Source organism: Silurus meridionalis, chromosome 23 (assembly GCF_014805685.1).
Source record: "Silurus meridionalis isolate SWU-2019-XX chromosome 23, ASM1480568v1, whole genome shotgun sequence".
Lineage (NCBI taxonomy): Eukaryota > Metazoa > Chordata > Actinopteri > Siluriformes > Siluridae > Silurus > Silurus meridionalis.
In genome coordinates, this window is record NC_060906.1 from 17,321,901 (window position 1) to 17,344,247 (window position 22,347).

The 22,347-nt window shown below is 39.0% G+C and overlaps 1 protein-coding gene and 1 long non-coding RNA gene across 3 annotated transcripts; both read right to left on the minus strand.

The window, feature by feature from the left end:
* Nucleotides 1-8,457: 8,457 nt before the first annotated feature.
* On the minus strand, nt 8,458-10,131 carry LOC124377303. Its single transcript, XR_006924090.1, has 3 exons — nt 9,873-10,131; nt 8,963-9,121; nt 8,458-8,829 (listed from the first exon to the last, which is right to left on the minus strand). It is a non-coding gene; the product is annotated as an uncharacterized LOC124377303 (long non-coding RNA).
* A 4,547-nt stretch (nt 10,132-14,678) lies between these two features.
* LOC124377300 lies at nt 14,679-17,955 on the minus strand. Of its 2 annotated transcripts, XM_046836718.1 has the most exons (3): nt 17,688-17,955; nt 16,151-16,947; nt 14,679-15,802 (listed from the first exon to the last, which is right to left on the minus strand). In XM_046836718.1, the coding sequence occupies exons 2-3, from the start codon at nt 16,685-16,687 to the stop codon at nt 14,984-14,986; spliced, it is 1,356 nt and encodes a 451-aa protein (XP_046692674.1). In that variant the 5' UTR covers nt 16,688-16,947; nt 17,688-17,955; the 3' UTR covers nt 14,679-14,983. The 2 variants fall into 2 exon arrangements, with proteins under 2 accessions (XP_046692674.1, XP_046692675.1); XM_046836719.1 differs by lacking the exon at nt 17,688-17,955 and having other exon boundaries at nt 16,151-17,372.
* Nucleotides 17,956-22,347: the final 4,392 nt, after the last annotated feature.

The window sequence follows — 22,347 nt, forward strand, 5'->3', positions numbered from 1 at the left end:
GAAAAAAGTATACAATCACTATAAAATTGCTTGCAAGTGTTACATGCATAATTCAATTCAATTCAATTCATTTTTATTTGTATAGCGCTTTTAACAATGAACATTGTCTCAAAGCAGCTTTACACAGATAATGTGGTGATTAAAGTATATATATATGTTCTTTGTAAGTACGTTTGTCCCTGATGAGCAACTGTGGCAAGGAAAAACTCTCCGAGATGGCATAAGGAAGAAACCTTGAGAGGAACCAGACTCAAGAGGGAACCCATCCTCATCTGGGTTGCACCGAATGTCCATTTGAAGCAGATAAACGATGTTGCAGGGTTCAGTGATGATGATCAGAAGCGAACTGTATTCCTGAGTCAATGTAGCAGACTGTTGACATTAACTACAGTCCAATTCATCCTCAAAGCGCTCGTTCTTACTCCAGAATTTCATGGAACCACCCAAAGCGTTGATGAGAAACCGTCCCAAGCTGCACAGAGTGACCAGTCGAAGAGAACACTATCCAGAGGCAGGCCTGGACGAAGTGGGAAGATCCACGGACTGGAGAGGGGCAGGAACAGTGGTCACTGGAGCCTCAGGAGCATGTTTAACTCATAATGAATGAAAAGGTCTGTACAGCAAAAATAAAAGCTTTATACAATTTTTATTTCTGCTCATCCACACAACCATTACATTCATTTCTAAATGTTACAAAGATATTTGTACTTCTACAAATACATATCTGAACAAAGTTTCGACACCTAAACCTTTGTTTGTTCTTTTTTCAAACATCTCATTCAATATTTAGTCCCCATTTACACTTATAATAACCTCCACAGATCTAAGAAGAAGTTCCACTACATTTTATGAGTGGTTGTGGACATTTTTACTCATTCAGCCAAAAGGGCATTAGTAAAGGCACTGGTGTAGGTGAGGTGAGGTGGCCTGGGTGCAGTCAGTGTTTCAATTCAGCCCAAAGATGTGAATGTACTATAAAGTTGAGATCAGAGCTCTATAGCAGGTTACTCAAGTTCTTCCACTCCAACCCATGTAAATCATATCTTAATGAAGCTGGATTTGTGCACAGGGGCAATGCCATGCTGGAACAGGTTTGGGTCTCCTAGTTCAAGTAAAGAAGAAATTTGTGTATGTTGGAAGATACAGATTACAGACTAATGTTAATCTGTGTTCAACAAATTTATGTAACAGGAAATATTGTAAACTTTAGATTTTGTTAAACCTAGACCTCTAACTGCCAATGTAACACATGTATGTATGTGTTGTAATGCAGTTATAAAACTACAGATGCCTGGATAGTTTAGTTATTAGACATTTGATATATCTTTTTACCATCTATCATCTATTATCTTTTTTATTATCCATTTACCTTCCATTCAATTCTTATTGATATGATGGAAATGTGTTAAACATGAGAAATATTGCTAATTCTATAATTAGCTATTGGACATGGATTTAATTGTTATGCTTACTCTTCATTATCATTACAAATGCAGTTATAAATTACCATGTTAACATTAATTTATTTGCTTGTTTTTGTTTGTTAAATACTCAGGAGTATTTTGTCTAATAGTAGCTTATTCTGGTTATTCTGCAAGTTGTTCCGCTTTACTTAAAAAAAACATTACATCAACTTTTCCAAAAACCTTCCATGTGAAAATAAATACAAGACAATGACGGGAAGCTACCCGCAATGTTTTTCTGTTGTTGTTTTTAAGCAAAGATGACGAATACAAATGTGACAAATGTGAATGTGCTATTTTGTGCCTAGGTTAAATGCGCTTGAGATTTTATTAGATCAGGCAGAAAAATCTGAACCATTGGATACAGGGGTATTGCCATTGTCCTCATTAAAAAAAGTTTGTTAGTAATTAATATTCCACAACCCAGCCATTAGGGAGGCACAAGCCAGTGCACTCTTAGTGCCGGTCCCAAGCCCGGATAAATGGGGAGGGTTGCGTTAGGAAGGGCATCCAGCGTAAAACATGTGCCAAATTGAATATGCGGGTCACAAATAAGAATTTCATACCGGATCGGTCGAGGCCCGGGTTAACAACGACCGCCACAGGTATTGTTAGCCAACAGGGTGCCGGTGGAAATTGGGCTACTGTTGGCCAAAGGAGGAGAAGGAGAGGAGAAAGATGACTACAGAGACGGCAGGAAAAGGAGAAGTGTAGGAGGGTGGAGGTTCGGGTTGGTACTTTAAATGTTGGTACTATGACTGGTAAAGGGAGAGATAGCTGATATGATGGCGAGGAGAAAGTTACATATGTTGTGTGTTCAGGAGACCAAGTGACATGGGAGTAAGGCCAGGAATATTAGAGGTGGATTTAAACTGTTCTATCATGGTGTGGATGGAAAGAGAAATGGTGTAGGGGTGATCCTGAAGGAAAAATACAGTAAGAGTGTAGTGAAGGTGAAGAGAGTTTCTGATAGGGTGATGAATGTGAAGCTGGAAGTTGAAGGGATGATGATAAATGTCATCAGTGCCTTTGCTCTACAAATCGGCTGTGAGATGGAGGAGAAGGAGAGATTCTGGAGTAAATTAGATGAAGTGGTAGATGGTGTACCTAGGAAAGAATGATTGGTGATTGGGGCAGACTTTAATGGGCATGTAGGTGAAGGGAACAGGGGTGATGAGGAGGTGATGGGTAGGTATAGTTTTAAGGAGTGTAGAAGGGCAGATGGTGGTAGATTTTGCTAAAAGGATGGAAATGACAGTGGTGAACACGTATTTTAAGAAGAAGGATGATCATAGGGTGACCTATAAGAGTGGAGGAAGGTGCACACAGGTGGGCTATGTTCTATGTAGGAGATGCAACCTGAAGATTAGAAACGAGTTTATTAGAGGGACAGCCCATGTAGGACGTTTTGGTGACAAGGTGAGGGAGGCGAGAATGAGATGGTTTGGACATGTGCAGAGGAAAGACATGAGTTATAATTATTATAATTATAGTGTATGTTCTTTATTAAAATTGTGAGTCATTTTCGTTCAAGTTTGTTTAACTTCATTTTGAAGAAGGAAGAATCCCCTCATAAGCATACTGTAGCAGCAAGCAACAGCTAAGATGGGGTGCCATATTTATAAATGGATTAGTTTGATCAACACAAAGTAAATTAACCTAATCAGTTTCACAATATGCCCCGGTTCAAATCCAAAACCAATCCCTTAAGGCAAGCACAATGCTGCCTGCATGTTTTCTGTAATTGTGCTCAGTTGGATGCAAATGAAAAATCAGTCATCTTTGACAATTATTCTGTTGCAGGAGATTTGTTCAGAGTCATCTTCATTATCTTTAGTTATGGTCTGGTTGAATTTAGCGATTAGAATATAATTACAACTTTGGCTGGCCCATAATTTAAAGTGGCAGTTTAGTCTCTCAATCTGTGCAATGCCGAGTGCGCCATTGATCATAGATGTAACGTGAGGGGAATATCTCTGCCCTGGAGAAAGTTGCTCACTGTGAAGATTGAGCGTTGGTAGACTATTTATCAGTGTCATTGATGTTTTTCCCTAAAAACACACAGCATAGTAATTCATCAAACTAACTGTGATGTTTTAAACTTAGAGCGTAGTAAATAAACTAGTGATAAGGCATTCAAATTATTAGTCTGGTTGTTTTGATTATAGTCTTAATTAGGAATTCATTTAGGTAACTAAAGTTTAAAGAACAAGCCCAGGATACAAATCTACAGTATACACTTTTATATTCACAAAGGCTTCTAACTACAAAGAGAAAAACTACACATTTTTTAAAGCACTGAGTTGTATTTAAAATGATGTTTCAGGGAAACCATACTGACTTAGCATTTTTATTGGTTGCTTCAATAAGAAGCCATTTCCTCCACCCTCAGCATCAGCACTAGAACCTTTTCTCAACACGAGACACCTAAAACCATAAATATATATAGATTATGCAAAAACTTCACATGCATGCTAATATGTCATTTCTTTACATTGTCTCATGTTTATGCAGTCAAAAATATTTTGTACATAAGAAGATTTCAAGAAGAAAGAATGCACATCTCAGAACTATTCCATTCCATATTCTTCTGATGCATGCATGCCCATTTAGTTCACTCCAAGACAGCAGGTCGCACAACTTTAAGTGCATCGTGCAGTAATATGGATGGATGAGAGGAGGTGAGTTGCTGTATTAGCACACACTCATGCCAAAGCTCCAGGGACTGTATGTGTGGAAATAGGACTGGGACTTAAAGTCACAATTCATACACACAAGATGATCAGGGGAATCCATTTCATTGAACATACATATCAGTAAAATGTGCAGAAAGATGGATACTGATATGGACCATGTGGAAACACATACTGGGTGTTAAAAAAGGAAATATTTAGCTTTTATGTTTCATATATTTTGCTTTTTTGTTTTATATTTATGCTAATATTTTATGTTTCCGTATGTATGTCATGGAGATGTGCAGCATAAATACCATAAAGATGGCTGTATTCCAGAAAGATCTATTTTTGTACTGTATTTCATATGAAAACATCCTCATAGCATAAACATGCTTTTAAAAACTGGATTTATATTATGTTTATGGTGGTCTCTTTTGTAATAATGCTATCATGTAATTGTATGTAATTTATTAAGAGACAGGACACCACAGATAGCTAACCAAATGTGCTAATAAAACTGTTATTTTGAGTTAATTATGTTGGTGCAATTCTATTTTAGATGTTTAAGTAGTGTTAGTTCTAATAAATAAAAATGTTTGGACTTCATTCATTAATTAAATTATTTTTTTTCTTTATGCGTCTACCGATTTCTTTTTTCAAGATGTCAGTTGTTAATTACCCAACTCTTTAGAGAGTCTTTGCCATTAGGTGCCATGTTAAACATCCAGTGGTCAGTATGAGAGAATTGTACTCAAAACACCACTGCTCTAATACAAGATACACAAATTTGTATGGTCAAGCAGAAAAAAACATGAACACGATGAATAGGACACATTGTACAGCTGTTATCACTTAAGGTGGACTCACTTTTGTTGCCAGCTCTTTTGACAATAACTACTGTATGTTGAGTTATTTTAAGAGGACAGTAAATCTGTACTGCTATACAAACTGCACACTGAATACTTTAAAATATATCCAAGTTTCATTTCTAAAGTATTGTCCCTTAGGAAGATGTACTAAAATGGTTGCTGAAATGTGAGAGGTGTACTCACTTTTGTGAGATACTGTACGTGTCCAGGGGGAGATGAAGCAACAGATACACTTGAAGGTTGTACTATTATTAGTTTAAGAGTCAAATTTTCCTCCTCTTAAGCCTAGTGAGTATACAGACAGAAAGACAGACAGAAAGCATATCCATGAAAGAGAATGCAGCATGTGCCTTTCTTTATTTCTCTCTCTTGTCTCACTATCCATCCATATCTCCTCTATAGCACTAAGGACTCTTATCAGGAGAATCATCAGTCACATGGGGAGAGAGGATATAAAAGGGAAGCACTATCATGTCAGATATGAAAGCTTGACAATCCTGTCTTTTTTCCCTTTCATATCAAGAGGGAAAGTATCACAAGAATTGTTGTCTTGGTTACACTGGAGACAGTCTTTTTGTGGTAGCAAGATCAATTAAAAGTTGTCTGTTTGGCCTGTTTGACCAGGAGTCAGGGACAGATCTGTGGTCTTAGTTTGTGATAAAGGCAGCACTGCATCGCTTCACTATGCGACTCCTGCTGCAGCACACGCACGGAAGCATATTCCCAAAGACAAGAAAAAAAAGCCAGATCTGCAGTGGCTTAAGTTTGCCAAGAAAAACATTATAGTAGATAGAAACCTCAGTAAATTTTATGTGCTTGAATCATTTTTAATAATTTTAGAGAGAACCTTAAAATAACGAGGCCACTGTAAAGTATATGATTGATAGTTTAATGCACAAATATAGCATCCCTATACCACATATTTCTTCACTATGTATTTAACATGCTCAAATTATGCAAATGCAGCACTCATTGGGTTATTAGTTAAGAGTTATGCACTAGTAAGTGCAATGTATTACAAAGTACACATCTATTATTTTTGAAAAGAATTGGCATCAAATATCAATCAGACATGCAAAGAACAATCCAGACAGCACTTGCAGCTAATTGTTCGAGATTTACCTTATAAGTTCTACTAAAAAGGTAAACTGCTACAAACAACATGTAACACCCTGTTTGACATTCTAACTCTGCATAATATTTATGTTCTTTTACAAAATTTATGAAGGAAATTCTTGCCTTAGTCTTTGTATAAAATGTAATCAAGGTGAATATAACTTTTTTATATTTTTGTAAGAAAATGTTTGTACAGAATGCAAGAATGTTCCTTTAGGGAGAGATCACAGAAGAGGTGATAATCTTCACCCCAAATGTGAAGATAACTGAAAGAGGCCATATGCTGTTTAGCACTAGGGGAGCTGTTTTTTCATCATCACTGCAGATGACCGTGTTTGTCCCCTGGGAATGCAGCACTGGCATCCAGATGTGTTATGTATTCATACTTATTTACAATACCACAGCTCAGTGGATGCCAACAGGTATACCTATATAAATGTACAAACAGATCATGAACTGAATTAATCTTAAGTCCATGATGTTGGAGCTATAAAGCTCTGAAAAACTTAGAAGGTATATATATATTATATATTCATATATATTAGTATAGTAAGTATAGTGTATGGATTTGACAATTCTTACTTACATCATTATTTTTATCTGGGAAAAAAAATACATCCTACATTCTCTCAATTAAAAAAAAAGGTATCAAAACCAATATACTGTTGGTCAGTGTATATACCATGTGATCAGGTTGTTTGCTACCATTGGGTAGATTTGAGTAGCAGAAATTTAAAATTAATTAGCTATTCTTTACCAGTCAAAAGTTTGGACACCTTCTCCTTCAGTGGGTTTTCTTTATTTTTATTATTTTAAAAAACCAAACTATAAAAAAACATGCATTGAATTATGTAGTAAACAAAGACGTCAAATAACCCAGAATATTTTTTATATTTCTGATTCTTCAAAGTAGTTACCTTTTGCTTTAATGACAGCTTTGCACACTCTTACCATTTTCTCAGTCAGCCTCATGAGATAGTAACCTGGAATGAAATTCCAACAATCTTGAGAAGTTCCCAAAGGTGTTAAGTGCTGGTTGGCTGCTTTTCTTTCACGTTATGTTCCATTTTATCCCTTAACCGGATTTAGATTGGGTGATTGTGGAGGCCAGGTCATCTGATGCAGAACTCCATCACTTTCTTTTCTTGAATGTATAGTTCTTACATAACCTAGAGGTGTGTTTGTGGTCATTGTCTAGTTGAAGAACAAATTATGGTCCCACTAAGTGCAAACCAGATAGGATGGCATGACACCGAACAATGCCTTTGTAGTTACCAACAGTGTCACCAGCAAAGCACCTCTACACCATCGCACCTCCTCCTCCATCTGTTCACTCTCTGTATGTCTAACAATGACACTATGGTAAGAACCCAAAATCCCAAATTTGTACTCATCAGACCAAAGGACAGTTTTCCACTAATCTAATCTTCATTCCTTGTGTTTCTTGGCCCAATCAAGTCTCTTCTGCTTGTTGTTCTTCAGAAATAATTGTTTCTTTGCCACAATTCTACCTTGAATGCTTAAAATTCTCCTCCGAGGGTAGCTATGTTGAACAATCTATAATATAATTCAAATTCGGGGTTGTTTAACACTTTGTAATATTCTACATAATTCAATTGTTTTTTTTCAAGCTTGGATGCCTTTAGTATTAAAGTACAATATTGAAAATAATTAAAATAAATAAAAAAAAACACCTCTGAAAAAAGGTGTGCAAACTTTTGACCGGTACTGTACAAGAAAACCTCTAGCATGTATTTGTCAATAGGCATGATGTTTATTATTATTATTATTATTATTATTATTATTATTATTATTAATATGATGCTCAGGTGTAACAAAAGGCTGCAAATAACTCAATCAACATACATTGTACTACAGATAATACAGTTCAATTTGACATGATTTATCATTTATTCTATTAATATAAAGTAATCTTATCCACTGGCTCTGGCTTTGGGGGTAAAGTTGTTTTTTTATTTATTTTTTTCTCTTTACTTTGTCTGCTAGGAATTTCTTGTAAGTGATGTTGGCAGCTTACTATTGCTCTTCAGAAGGAACTGAAGAGGGCATGAACACAGATTTCTACCACTGACAACATTCAGCTTGCCACAGTAATCAGAGTTAGGACAAAAGAAAGTCTAAAGAAAGGATCACATTGTATTTAATAAGTCATTTTTGCCCTTGAAGTCTTTCCACACAGTCTTTTTTCTTGCCAATATATTAAAAATACATTCTAAAGAATGACTGAGCTTTAAGGATTTGATGGCCAGGCAAATTGGAGTCATTACAACCATAAAGAGTAAAATGAAGCTCCATCACTTTTTTCCTCACATATGCATGATCCTAGACTATCATTTCTTCTCTGCCATGTAATGAGGCCTGTGTATACATTACCATAGTACTTGGTGAGATGTGTTTTGCATATAGTCCTGCAGTTTTTTGCTTGAGCACTGTGTCTTTATCTACGCTGCGTGTTGTCAAGTTCTCTGTGGCTCTCTGCAGACCCTGCGGTAATTACATGCCTGTTGGAGCACTGGATTGAATAATGGGCATCTACATTTACCTGCAGAATGACTGAAGAGAGATGAGACCATCTGTGGATGTGACATTGTGCTACTGTACATATATTGGAAAAATGGGCCAGCAGCTGTTTTGCTTGTCCTCAATCACATGCTTCCAGCTGGTTCCCTTCACTCCTGCTTGAACCTGGAGGACAGTACAATGTAATGTCAAACATACTGTTTTCTAAAAGCTGGTCCGATTTTATGAACATGAATAATAACTGGTATAAAGATTTTATTTTTGTGTGTGTGTGTGCAGATTGATATTTTGAAGTCACCCTGATCCCATTCTCTGGATTTCTTTCCTGCAATATTGTGTTGGGTAAGCACTTCATCCACGTCTAATATCTTTCTTATGGCAGCCATTGTATGTGTAGCGGGTCCCGACTAGGTCCCCACTGGCAGATGTATATATATAATCCTCTGATCGGAGTGCCCTGAAAATATTACAAATAATATAAAGAAATCAGTGAAGCAGGACAACTGTTGCTCATACTCCATTCACTCGGATTATCTTTATTATTAACTTTGTATCTGCAATCATGAATTATCTTCTGTTCTTTGTCTGTTCCACATTGAAACACAGGTTTTATCCACATTTAGATAACATGACATTTAAATAGTCATCGAAGTTCTGTTTCCACATAAATGTATCTTCACACATTTTACAGACATCAATGTGTTAACATTAGTATGAAACCGAAAATAAACATATTCCATTTAAGTCCTAATTTTAGCCTATTATCAATCATATTTACCCATTCACTTAGACATCTTTCCTCTTTACCCTCTTACCAAAAGAGTAATTTTGTAATTACTTTACATTTTAAGTGTTCACTTTATGCAACAGAATAACCCTCATGTGCAGTATTACATTTACACTATAAGAACATAAACCTGAAAATTAAACTGTATATTTGTAGTATTAACCTTTTACCTTTTTACAACATTGTATCACAAACAGAACTGTTTTCAACACACACTAGAATAATGCACAAATGCCTCAGAGCCATAAGAAACATATAGAACAAGCAACATGTGGCCGCCGGCCGCCATTTTCTCAACCACGTGCTATTAAACTTAACTGTTTCACATTTAACATACTTTTTTACTCATGGAACACACATCACTGGGGATTCATATTAGTTTGGAAACATTTGTAATCACAAAAAAAACTGTGTAACTGACCTGAAAATATTACAAATAATATAAAGAAATCAGTGAAGCAGGACAACTGTTGCTCATACTCCATTCACTCGGATTATGAGCTCGTCTTGCTCTGTGCATCGCTAATTGTGACGCGGCACTCGTTGTTACTGCCCCCCTGTGTCCGTTTAATGAAATATATGTCTCCATGTGTTTTTTTCATAGTCTCTGATTAGCATTAAATTATATGCATCAGAATAAAATAAAATAGCACAAAAGTAATCATCTCAACAAAACTTATTTTGAGTGTCACATCCACCCGACAAACAAAAATGGCTCCCGACATTTGTCACAACAACAACAAAAAAATCTTTTTTTTTTTTTAATAAACTTGTGTGGTGACCGGCATGTAATATGTGTAAGGCCTGTACATCTGTGGTATGTAAGGCATAGGCAGAATAAACTGTCTGGCTATGTGTGGCATGAATGTTAGGGAAGTGAGTTAATCTGTGAGGAAATAGAATCTACATGTGTCTGTGTTGAAGGTTGGCCCAATGATTCATAAGTGAACACTGGCTTTGGCCTTCTCTCTCTGGCAGACCTCCTAACCTCTCTGTGTGTACCTTCTGTAGGCCAAGTCATCATAGAGGGGTAACTTAGTCTTTCTGCTGTACTTGTTCATCATGTTCATTTTGCTCATCCTCTCCTGACGGAGGGAATAAGTGACATTATGTTGTTCCTTTGCCTGTGATTCCTCTCCTACTAATTCCACTTCTCTATCCATCAAACTTTGCCTATCCTCTTTTTCAGTGGTGTTTCGTTTGTGCTCACTTTCAGGTAGGTTTGTTTCACCCGTGTGTGTATAGTCTCTTTCTGGTGTCTCTTGTCCATCTGGTAAGTATGTGTCCATCGGTTCTCTTTCCTCAGTCAGTAATGTATCTGGACATTCTTTCTGGGTCATGGTTGGTTTCTTTGGGGTCAGAGCAGGCACTGTTGTAGGAGATGACTTTGACACTGGACTTTGCTCTCTCCCTGAGGTCGCGGATCTAGTATGTCCAACTTGATCATTTTCCATTCTCACTACCGGTGTTCTCAGCCAATAACCTCCTGTCCATTCATCCTCATCATCAGTGTCCGATGTTTCATCCTTATCAGCAGAGTTTACTCTCCGTTTAGGCTGTTTTTGCCCCTGATGGGGGGTTATAACAGGGTCAGCTGGCTGTGCTGGATTCTCAACAGGCAAGTCATTCACTAACAGCAGCAAGTTCCTGTGTATAGTTCTGTTCCTTGCATTTGGGTCTCCCTCAGCATGAATGACATATACCGGATTATCTGAGATTTGCTCCTTCACCACATAGATCCTCTTCTCCCAGTATGAGCGTAGCTTACCGGGCCCACCTCGCTCACCCATGTTTCGAACCAGTACTCGATCTCCTGGTTTGAGGACCACGCCCCTCACCTTTTGGTCATAGTAGGACTTGTTCTTCGCACTTGATGACAGGCTAGATTTGTTTGCAATCTTGTACGCTTCTGCCATCCTTTTGACCATTTATCCACATATCCTTTGTGTCACTGATTCAGTGTTATCCAGTAATCCAAACAAGAGATCCACTGGAGACGGGGTTTTGCCCATACATCAGATAATGAGGGGAGTATCCGGTGGACTCGTGGCGAGTACAGTTATAAGCGTGTATCATTTGTGGCAAATGTTCTTTCCATCTCTCCTTTTCTCTGTCTGTCAGTGTCCGTAACATTTGCAACAGTGTGCGGTTAAACCGCTCAGCAGGATTACATTGTGGGTGATACGGAGAAGTTCGTGAGTGTCCAACCCCTGACAGGCGCCCAAGGGTGCGAAAAGGCTGTTCTCAAACTCACGTCCTTGATCATGGTGGAGACGGTTTGGATAACCCAGACGAGGTATGTAATCGTTGTATATCCGTTCAGCTGCCGTTTGTCCTGATTTATTTTTGGTTGGGTAAGCCTGAGCAAACCTGGTAAAATGGTCTATTACTACCAGAATATATTCATAGCCCCCTTTGCTTTTCTCCAGATGTAAGTAGTCTATGCAAACCAGATCAAGAGGGGAAGCAGAAGTCAGACCACCCATTGGCGGATGTGGGTAGTGGGTTTCTTCTGTTTTATGCAACTGCATTTTCTTGTGACATACTCCTCTATGCATCTCTTCATCTGCGGCCAATAGAAACGTTCTCTGGCGAGATGGAGCACACGTTCTGTGCCAACATGTCCCATGTTGTCATGGAGATGTTTTAGAGCAACTGACCGGTACTTGGTGGGTAGGACTAACTGTTTTCTTTCTGGTGTTTGGCGGTACAGAACTCCATTTTCCAAATGTAGTTGATTCCACTCATGAAGGAGCTTGCGAGTGAGCCCACTCACTGACCTTCTGACTTCATCTGTGAGAACATCATTTACCTCTTTCAATGTCATTATTTTCCCTATCCCAGGGTCCTCACGTTGGGCTTTTGCCAACTCTTCGCGGCTTATTTCGGGCAAGAGTGAATGAGGCTGAGATAGCACATCAGCCGAGGAGGTGTAAAGTGCAGCTATCCATGCTACATCCTTCTTCTGGGCTGCTCTACTCCCTTCCCAAGTCGCATGCAGCACATCCTGAGACAGTTCCTCCGTGCATTTTGCCACATAGTTGTCAATATCGAGAGGGATACGTGAGAGCGTGTCGGCATCTATATTGTTTTTCCCAGGCCTGTATTTGATACTGAAGCGGAACTCTGACAATTCTCCAACCCAGCGATGTCCAACTGCATTGAGTTTTGCAGTGCTCATGACATAAGTCAGCGGATTGTTATCAGTGTAGATGGTGAAATGCGGAGCATAGAAGAGGTAGTCTCTAAATTTCTCGCACACTGCCCACTTGAGAGCAAGGAACTCGAGTTTTCCGCTGTGGAGCCGGTAGTTTCTCTCGGCCGGTGTCAGAGTTCGTGATCCATACCCAATGACACGCATTTTTCCACACTGTCGCTGATAAAGGATTGCTCCGAGCCCTTTCTCCGATGCATCCGTGTGTAGAACGAATGGCTCCTCGAAGTTGGGGTATGCAAGGACTGGGGGGTTGGTAAGCATATTGACAAGCCTTTCCAAGGTGCTTTGGTGATCAGCCTTCCATATGATGGGTGTTTTGGACGGGAGCTGTGGACCCTTGGACTTGCATGGGCGTGGAAGGGGCTGAGTTATGGACTTAACTTGGAGCAACTCATACAATGGCTTTGCTATTTTAGCGAAATCCTGTATGTAGGAACGGTAATAGCTCAGGAAGCCAAGAATCCTCCGAGGTCGCCAACTGTTTGGGGCGTTTTGGTTTTAGAGCCATCACTGCTTCTAGGTCTTTGGGGTCAATTCGAACTCCCTCTGCCGACACCAAGCGTCCGACATAGCGAACCTCCTTCTGAAACATCTCACATTTTTCTGCCCGTAGCTTTACTCCATGATGTTGTAGTGCTTGAGGACCTTGCGAATCACCTCACGTGGTCACTGAAAGATCTGGAGTAGCACAGTAGGTCATCCAGGTACGGGATGCAGTACTCATCTCTTAGGGAACCTAACATCTCTTCCATGCTCCTCTGAAAAGCTGCAGGTGCATTAGAAAGTCCGAAGGAATTCGTACCCATTCGTACAGACCCCAGGGAGTGATGAAGGCGGTGAGATGGCGTGACCCTTCTGCCACAAACCCCTGGTGGTAAGCTTTACCTTGGTCCAGTATGCTGAACATTGAGTACCCGCCTAGCGTGTCTAGCAAATCCTGTATTCGCGGCAGTGGATGTCTGTCAGGTACGGTTTTTTGATTTAGCAGACGATAGTCTATGCAAAGACGAAGAGTGCCATCCTTCTTTCGCACACATACAACTGGGGCAGAATAGGCGGACTTGATTTCACTATCCAACCTTTATAAGAAGATCTTGAATGTAATCTTTCACTTCCTTAAACAGTGGTCTGGGAATGGATGTGTATGTTCTCTGCACAGGAACATCGTCGCTGAGGTTAATCACCATTTGTAGATTGGGAATACAGCCAAGGTCATTTCCATCCTTTGCAAAGGCGTTTGACTCCTCATGAAGCATCTTTCTAGCAGCCTCTTGCTGTTCTTTCTCCAGGTGGTCAAGGTTTACAGGTGGGTCCCACAGAGGTGGGTCTGAGTTGCTGTCCTGAGTGGTGGTTACCTGACTGACAGTCGCTGAAGGCTGTGTTTTGTCCAGGATATCTGCTTCCACAACATTTTCAACACGCTGCAGAATCCCTAGAGCCGTTTTCGTGGTATTGTGATGTCATGATTGGTGTTATTACCAACTGGAATGGTGACATAGGGCTTTGTTGGGTTCTGTATTTCAAACAAGCCTGGCCCTGCATCCCACTGTCCACACGGTAGGCTGTCTTCATCTGTCTCGAATAACACTAATTGGGTAGAAGTATCCATGTTCGATGGAACCCGACACCTCACCCACAACACTTGACCAGCTGGGAGCACGATATCCTTGGCACCTGTTCTTAAGCGTCCCTGCTGCATAACTGGCTTGGCTGTCTGAATAAAGTTGACGAGAGCATCAGCTGCTTCTTTGGGAACAGATATGGCATTGCTAAGAAGGCTAGCAAGTATTGGCACTAGTCTCTCTGGTTTTCCACAAACCAACATTTCCAAGACGTTAAAGCCAATCAATGGTTTATCCATGGGGTAGCTGCTGATGAGAAATGGAACACTAATGGACAGGTTGGGATCCAAATTCCCTGGCAAGTTCACTGTAATAGCTACCCACCCATCATAGGGAATGAGACTACCGTTTGCAGCGATAACTTTCAGTTCCTGCTCTCTAAGATCTCAGAAACTGAGTGAATGCTGAGGTCAGGTAGGTACTCTTGTTTCCAGGCACGACTGACTATGCTGACTTGGGACCCAGAGTCGAGCAGAGAAGTGACTGCTAAGCCATTTAAATAACTGTGAACTAGAGCCTTTTTCCCGATCAGGTTAGCAACTGCTCTAGCTTTAGCTGCACGTGGTGACTGGGGAGGGACTTGAGCTACTTGGTTACAGTGGCTTAGTGTGCTTGTCGTTGAGGGTGAGGGTAAGTGTGCTGTGTCCTTATTGACCTCACCTTCTGGTTGGGACTTATTTTTAGACCCGGCCACTAGATGTCCCTCTCCAGTGCCCGGTTGGAGTTTCCCTGTCTCTTTGGACGCTGTAGACAGCCTGCTGCACGGTGTCCTTCTTCCCCACATGTGAAACAGTGTTTACAGTCTTGTCTGTCTTGTTCCACGCAACTTGGACAACCATAGGGCCTTCCACGTTTAGAGTGCGTCCTATTTTGACTGTACTGACGCCCATTGTGTGTTAACTGTTGTTGGTTTTGCATAGTCTGTACTAGTCTGGTAAGCTCCTCTACTTTGGCCGTGAGGTCGCTCAGAGGATCGGGTTTTGTCTGCTTTGACTTGGGCCCTAAACTCTCTGCCTTTATGCTAGGTGTCTTTACCACATCTGACTCGAGCTGTGCGCTGTGTGCATTTGTTACCATCTGTCTGCGTCCACCAAGTCTTTTCATTCTCTCATTTTCTTCACTGGTGATTTTCATCACATGGCGTAGAATCATCTCATCAGTGACCCCACTGGTTGTCAACAGAGGTTTGAGCTCTCTGCGTATGTCATTGTGTTTGTGTCCAAAGCCTTGGTACACTGTATGTAGAAAAACATCTTGTACTGTAGCTGGAGAGTATTTAATGTTGGTGTCAGCCAGTTTTGATGTCAGTAGGATGCGTTGTTTTAAGCCAATCAAACGATAGAGAAATTGTTGTGGTGTCTCATTTTCATCTTGTTTCGTACACATCAACTCTTGGAATAGCTCTGTGCTGTTTTTTTCTCTTAGATGAGTTTGGAGAAATCCCTTGAGTTCAATCACTGCCATGTCGTCTTTGTTTATCAACATCTCTTTAAATATACCTGGTCTTATTATCTTAAGCACACCACGAACAATCTCTGAGTCGGAGAATCCTTCTTTGACTCCATCATCAATTTGTCTACAGACATTATTGTAGCTAATATCTGAGGATTGATCACCGATCTGCCCGCCTTGCACTTTGAACTCTCTCCGTGGAAGGTAACTGAGTTCCTTAAGGACACCATCCTCGCGAGCTGACTGAGGGGCATGCTCACCCAGGGGGTTCCTGTCTGGCTGCCTCAACAGGACTGAGGATGAGGGCGTCTGCGTCTGTGAAGAGGGCATATGCATCTGCAACGGTATAGCATGTGCTGGCATACACTTTATGAGCTTCTTGCTAAGCTCCTCGTAGCTAGCGAGCACCCTAAGCAAGTCAGCGTTCGATGTGTCAGGTACATTTAACATTGTAACCTTAGCCAAGCCTAAATCTGGTTCGACAATACCACTAGGGGATGTAGTAGTGACTAAAGTGGATGTGTGTCGACTTTGCGGGTGTGTGTCTGTGGTGTGTTCAGGGGGTGTTTGGATAGTAACAGAACCTTCAGCAAAATCAACTAAATTGTCAAACTTATCACCACCCTGCCCAGTATGTAACTCAGAATCACCCTTTGCATTTTGAAATGACATAACATCACGACATTTTACTATATCATCAATAGCATCTTTTAACATGAACAACTGAACCATTCCCTCGTCCTCTGCTTCAAGTAACTGCTTACTGTACATGAACGAGTTGATGTGATCGTAGCATTCCTCCTGATCTTTCTCCACAAGCTCTGACTGGTCCACGTCCAACACTGGGTTTACCGCTCTGGCGACCCGAAGAAGCTCTTCAGCTGTCAGGGTGAGTAGGCTCTTCCTAATGTCCCACACTAGGCTCTTCCTTCCCCCGCTCGACATGATGGCTCCTCGTCTCCCCCACGGCTGGCAACACGGCTCGGTGATGGTGCAGTCGGCTTTAGATCACAGGCCTCCACTCGTCCACGATCGCAGTCCCCACTGCTGGACAGGGCTAATTGCAGGTCAGCGTTGTCATCATTCGGCTCCCGATCCACTAGGTGGTGCCGAAGTATCCCGGACGAGCCCCCAAGAATCTGTAGCGGGTCCCGACTAGGTCCCCACTGGCAGATGTATATATATAATCCTCTGATCGGAGTGCCCTGAAAATATTACAAATAATATAAAGAAATCAGTGAAGCAGGACAACTGTTGCTCATACTCCATTCACTCGGATTATCTTTATTATTAACTTTGTATCTGCAATCATGAATTATCTTCTGTTCTTTGTCTGTTCCACATTGAAACACAGGTTTTATCCACATTTAGATAACATGACATTTAAATAGTCATCGAAGTTCTGTTTCCACATAAATGTATCTTCACACATTTTACAGACATCAATGTGTTAACATTAGTATGAAACCGAAAATAAACATATTCCATTTAAGTCCTAATTTTAGCCTATTATCAATCATATTTACCCATTCACTTAGACATCTTTCCTCTTTACCCTCTTACCAAAAGAGTAATTTTGTAATTACTTTACATTTTAAGTGTTCACTTTATACAACAGAATAACCCTCATGTGCAGTATTACATTTACACTATAAGAACATAAACCTGAAAATTAAACTGTATATTTGTAGTATTAACCTTTACCTTTTACAACATTGTATCACAAACAGAACTGTTTTCAACACACACTAGAATAATGCACAAATGCCTCAGAGCCATAAGAAACATATAGAACAAGCAACATGTGGCCGCCATTTTCTCAACCACGTGCTATTAAACTTAACTGTTTCACATTTAACATACTTTTTTACTCATGGAACACACATCACTGGGGATTCATATTAGTTTGGAAACATTTGTAATCACAAAAAACTGTGTAACTGACCTGAAAATATTACAAATAATATAAAGAAATCAGTGAAGCAGGACAACTGTTGCTCATACTCCATTCACTCGGATTATGAGCTCGTCTTGCTCTGTGCATCGCTAATTGTGACGCGGCACTCGTTGTTACTGCCCCCCTGTGTCCGTTTAATGAAATATATGTCTCCATGTGTTTTTTTCATAGTCTCTGATTAGCATTAAATTATATGCATCAGAATAAAATAAAATAGCACAAAAGTAATCATCTCAACAAAACTTATTTTGAGAGTGTCACATATGGTGCAACAATAATTAGCCACACTTTGTTTGTGGGTCACATTTATTCCTGACATTTTCAATTACAACAAATTACATGCCAAAAATACATAATTAGAGGAGGAAGACTGAGTAAGCGTGGCGAGCACTGTCACCTGCCTCTAATTGGTGTAATTTGGTTTGAATTGCATCATGTAGCTTAGGGGTGTCACAGGTAGCATTTAGATTAATTGCACAATTGTTCAGTTAGTTGTATCTGAATGAGATAATTGCAGATCCTAGTTTGGAGATCCTGTTTCGAACGAGACAATGACTAGGCAGACAGACTTGAAGGGTTTGTTGTAGTGAGTCATTGGGAATAACTGTCTTAATAACTGTCTGTATATGTTGAATGAGCTTTTTAAAAAAAGGTTCTTGGATGTATTTAGAAATATGACTCATTATGGTGTGAGCAATATTGTTGATTTGCAATAGCCTTAAATCATGACTGTGCAGAAATAAGCACAGGATTAATATACTTCTATAAATTATATACAATTGTAACAGACAGAAGACCACCAAGATCAAATGATAAATAAACATTTAGTTCTGTGTTACTATATTATTACCACACTACATTATTACTTAGATACATCTAATGCCTTTTTAGAAAATCACTATTTATGGTAGTGCTACTCTGGTCTCACCTTTTTCTTCAGCAATTTTACTAAGGGCATTCTGAAAGACCTTGGGAAAAGGATATCCAATTTAAATCCAAATTGGCTCAGCAGTGGAGGGATATCTTGTAGCCTGGGCTAAACCACGTGGAATATACAATGTGTAGGCTGCCTAGATGAGTATGTGTATATCCAGAGTGTAAGATAAAGAAAAAAAGAGAATTTAATGTCAGAAAAGGCAGAATGAGAGAAAAGAGAAAGATATGAGGATAGAGAGCTAAAGGCAAAAACAAAAAAGCAACAAGCCTGAAGATAGAGAGAAAGAAAGAGAGAGGGGGTGCAAAAGTAAAGATATTACTAATGGAGTTCCTCCTGGAAACAAAGCCACTAATGAGGGAGCAAACCAAGAAAGGGTCATGAGTGGGGACACAGCAGCATAATTACTATTCAGTCCACAGGTAAGAGAGGTCTAAGGTCACAGCAGACTATTTGATAATGCAAACGCCTTGTTCCACACCATCCATTTTAGGAGTTATCTTTACTTTAGTTTTTAGCAGTTATCTAGTCCTAGACACAAATTTATGAGGCTAACATTAGCAGTGCTAGACAAAAACAATTCCAACTCAAAACATTCCCATATGTCCATGGTTTGGAATGTCAAGCATGTGACATGAGTTTTAATGAATGTTTCTTTTTTTTTTTTTTCTTTTTTTTTTGAAAGTTTAGAAGATACACAAGCTTAGAAGATAAAGAGCTAAGCTTAAGGGTTTAGCCAGGAGACATTGTTAGCTTCTTCTTTGACTGATGAGGACTAACAAATTCTCAACAGTGGCTTCAGTTTCCTCAGCAGGTGTCACTGGAGTGTCTGTGAGCCAGGAGCATGTGCCAATACAAAATGGCTCCTAATGGAAAGACTGCAGTAACGTGAGTGATTCAGTGAATCTGGAAAGAAAGAACAGAATACCATTTGTTAGACCTATAGACAAGACAATTAAAAATAAAGCAAATTTTTTATTTTTTAAAATTTTCACTGAACAATTTTCTCACATTAACATTACATTTTCAAATAAACAGGTAGAAATGTATATAAAATAGAACTATAATAAGCACATGTACATGAGTACATGTAGAACATGTACATTAATGTCTATATCTATACAGGTAAGTACATAAGAATTTACTCTTTAAGTTACTCTTGTAATTAATTAATAATTGCATAACATTTTGCATTTAGCTATACTGATAATGGCAAGATTTTCTATCTATCTATCTCTCTCTCTCTTTCTCTCTCTCTCTCTCTCTCTCTCTCTCTCTCTCTCTCTCTCTCTCTATCGGATATTATTACCTTAGCAATCCAGAGTCATTTATTAATTTCTGTTACTCTCCTTCCTAAGTTTCACATGTTCTTCTCATGTCTGTATAAGTTTCATTTGGTAGGTAAATTGCCACTGCTAAATTGCTCTTAGATGTGAATGTGTCTGCCTGGTGGTCTGAGACAGGCATCCCCTCCAGGTGCCCATTTCACATCTAATATTCCCAAAATAAGCTCCGGATCCTGACCACTGCAATCATGACCGGTATAAAACGGTTACTAGAGATGAGCATAGTATGCACCTATTACTACAAAGTATGTAACAGAAATGGATGATTCTTGTTGTGGACTACTGGCTCCCTATCATGTGCTTCAGTAAACCAAATCATTCTAAAAACCAATCACTTGTGTACACAGAACAGTGTCAACATATTTTCCTGATTCAATATGTGCTATTACAAAGTCATTTAAAGAATAAAGAATGTCTATTAACTCACAGTAATGACCTTGTTACAAGTATTACAATTTTTTGTATTTTACTTATTGCCAGACATTTATAATTATAATTAAATTGTTAACTGGGCTTTTCATTTGTTTTATGCATAAATGATTAACTTTTTTGTGTTTCTTTCACCTTGCGCTTTAACAGGTAGAACCTCTCTGGCATTTAAGTACAGTTAATTACAGTGCCTTGAACTTTTAACACAAAATTAACCAAAGGACAGATCTGTGAATATGAAGACCTTTGGGTGAACAAGTGTTACAACTTATTTATTCATTCATTCATTCATTCATTCATTCATTCATTCATTCATTCATTCATTCATTTGATAATTTATTTATTTATGGTAATAGCACTACAGGTCTGTGAAATGTAAATTATCTATGTTGTCTTAAAGGAGAAATTGGTTATTTCTGCATTTTTATTGTATTCAACAGCTCACTGGTCCACAATAACCCACAGTTATTGGCCTGGAAAAAAAAATAACTGGGACCTTTGGCCAGTGAAATGTCAGCTTTAGCATCAGGAATCTCAGTCACATGAAAACTTGGCACTTAACATGCTCCACCTAATGAGTCCTGCCAGTTCCCTAACTAGATGAGAATTTGAGTGTAGTGGACAAGGTTAAGACACTCGAGGTCTCAGCAAAAGCAAACCCAATAGCAATCACAAGCAGCACTCCTAAAGTCAAAGCTACTCGGGTTAATTAGATAGCTTCCTTGCCACTTACATTATGCCCTGTATTTCATGTGTAATTAAATTCTTTTATTAGCCCCGCTTCCTGTATAATTAACTTGGTGTAATCTAAAATGTAGAAAATGTAATGCATTCCATTGAGCTGCGGTACCTACAGTAGTTTTAAAGCAAAACACACCACTTCTAACACTTTTGTCAATCTGATATTGACAGATTGGCTGAAAATACTTCTAATGGCACAAAACGCTTGAATTCAAAAATTATTTGATGCATTTTTTATCAAAGATGTGATTCTGATGAACCACAGATAAAAATAAAGATTATTATCTACTTTTTTTTTTTTTTTTCAAAAGACTGCTGAAGCCATGGTTTACAAAGAGCTTACAAAGCATGTAGGAGATCTCACTGTCAAAAGTTTATCAATCAGAAGAGAGTTACAAACGAATTTTTAAAACATCAGCTGTACCATGAAACACCACGCTGGCTATTAATAAAAAGTAAATGAAGTAAATGGACAACCAAGAACAGTATATCCCTCTAAAATTATCAAAAGGATAGGACAAAAACTTACCAGGCTTCCAAATGACCCAAATCAACATCAAAGTAGCTTAGGAATATCTGGTTGGTATTGCTCATGGCCCACTTTTCACATATCCTGACCATAAGGTAGCTACATTTTCCAAAACCTATTATACAATCACCACAAAATGGTATTTCCGTTTGACACAAGATGTAAAGCTTGGAGCAGACTTCATAAAGTTACTTAATTCTCAAAACTTACAAACTAAAGAACTCCATATTTAGAGCAAAGCATGGTGCTGTTAGCATCATGCTATGGGGCTGCACCTCTTTAGTTGGGACTGCAGCTCTAGTCAAGGTAGAAGAAACAAATGCATGTCAATGGAGTTAAAATATGTAATGCTATCTGGTTATGCTAATTTTATTTAAAACATTATTTATGTAGAGAAAGTTTTAGTAGATAATTATTTATCTTCATGTATCTAGTTCAAATAAAACACTTATTTTTTTGTTTGTTTTGTTTCAGCCATTATTGAGGATAAATTTGGTAATTTAAAGTCAAATATAATTGATAAGACCTTGAGCAATTGTTAATTCGAAAGTTCAACATCTTGTGTGTTGGAAATATGTCATCAATATATAATTGATTCATTTATTAATTATATATTTCACTCAACAAGCGCATATGCACCAAATCATACACTTTCTATTCAGGTTTGAC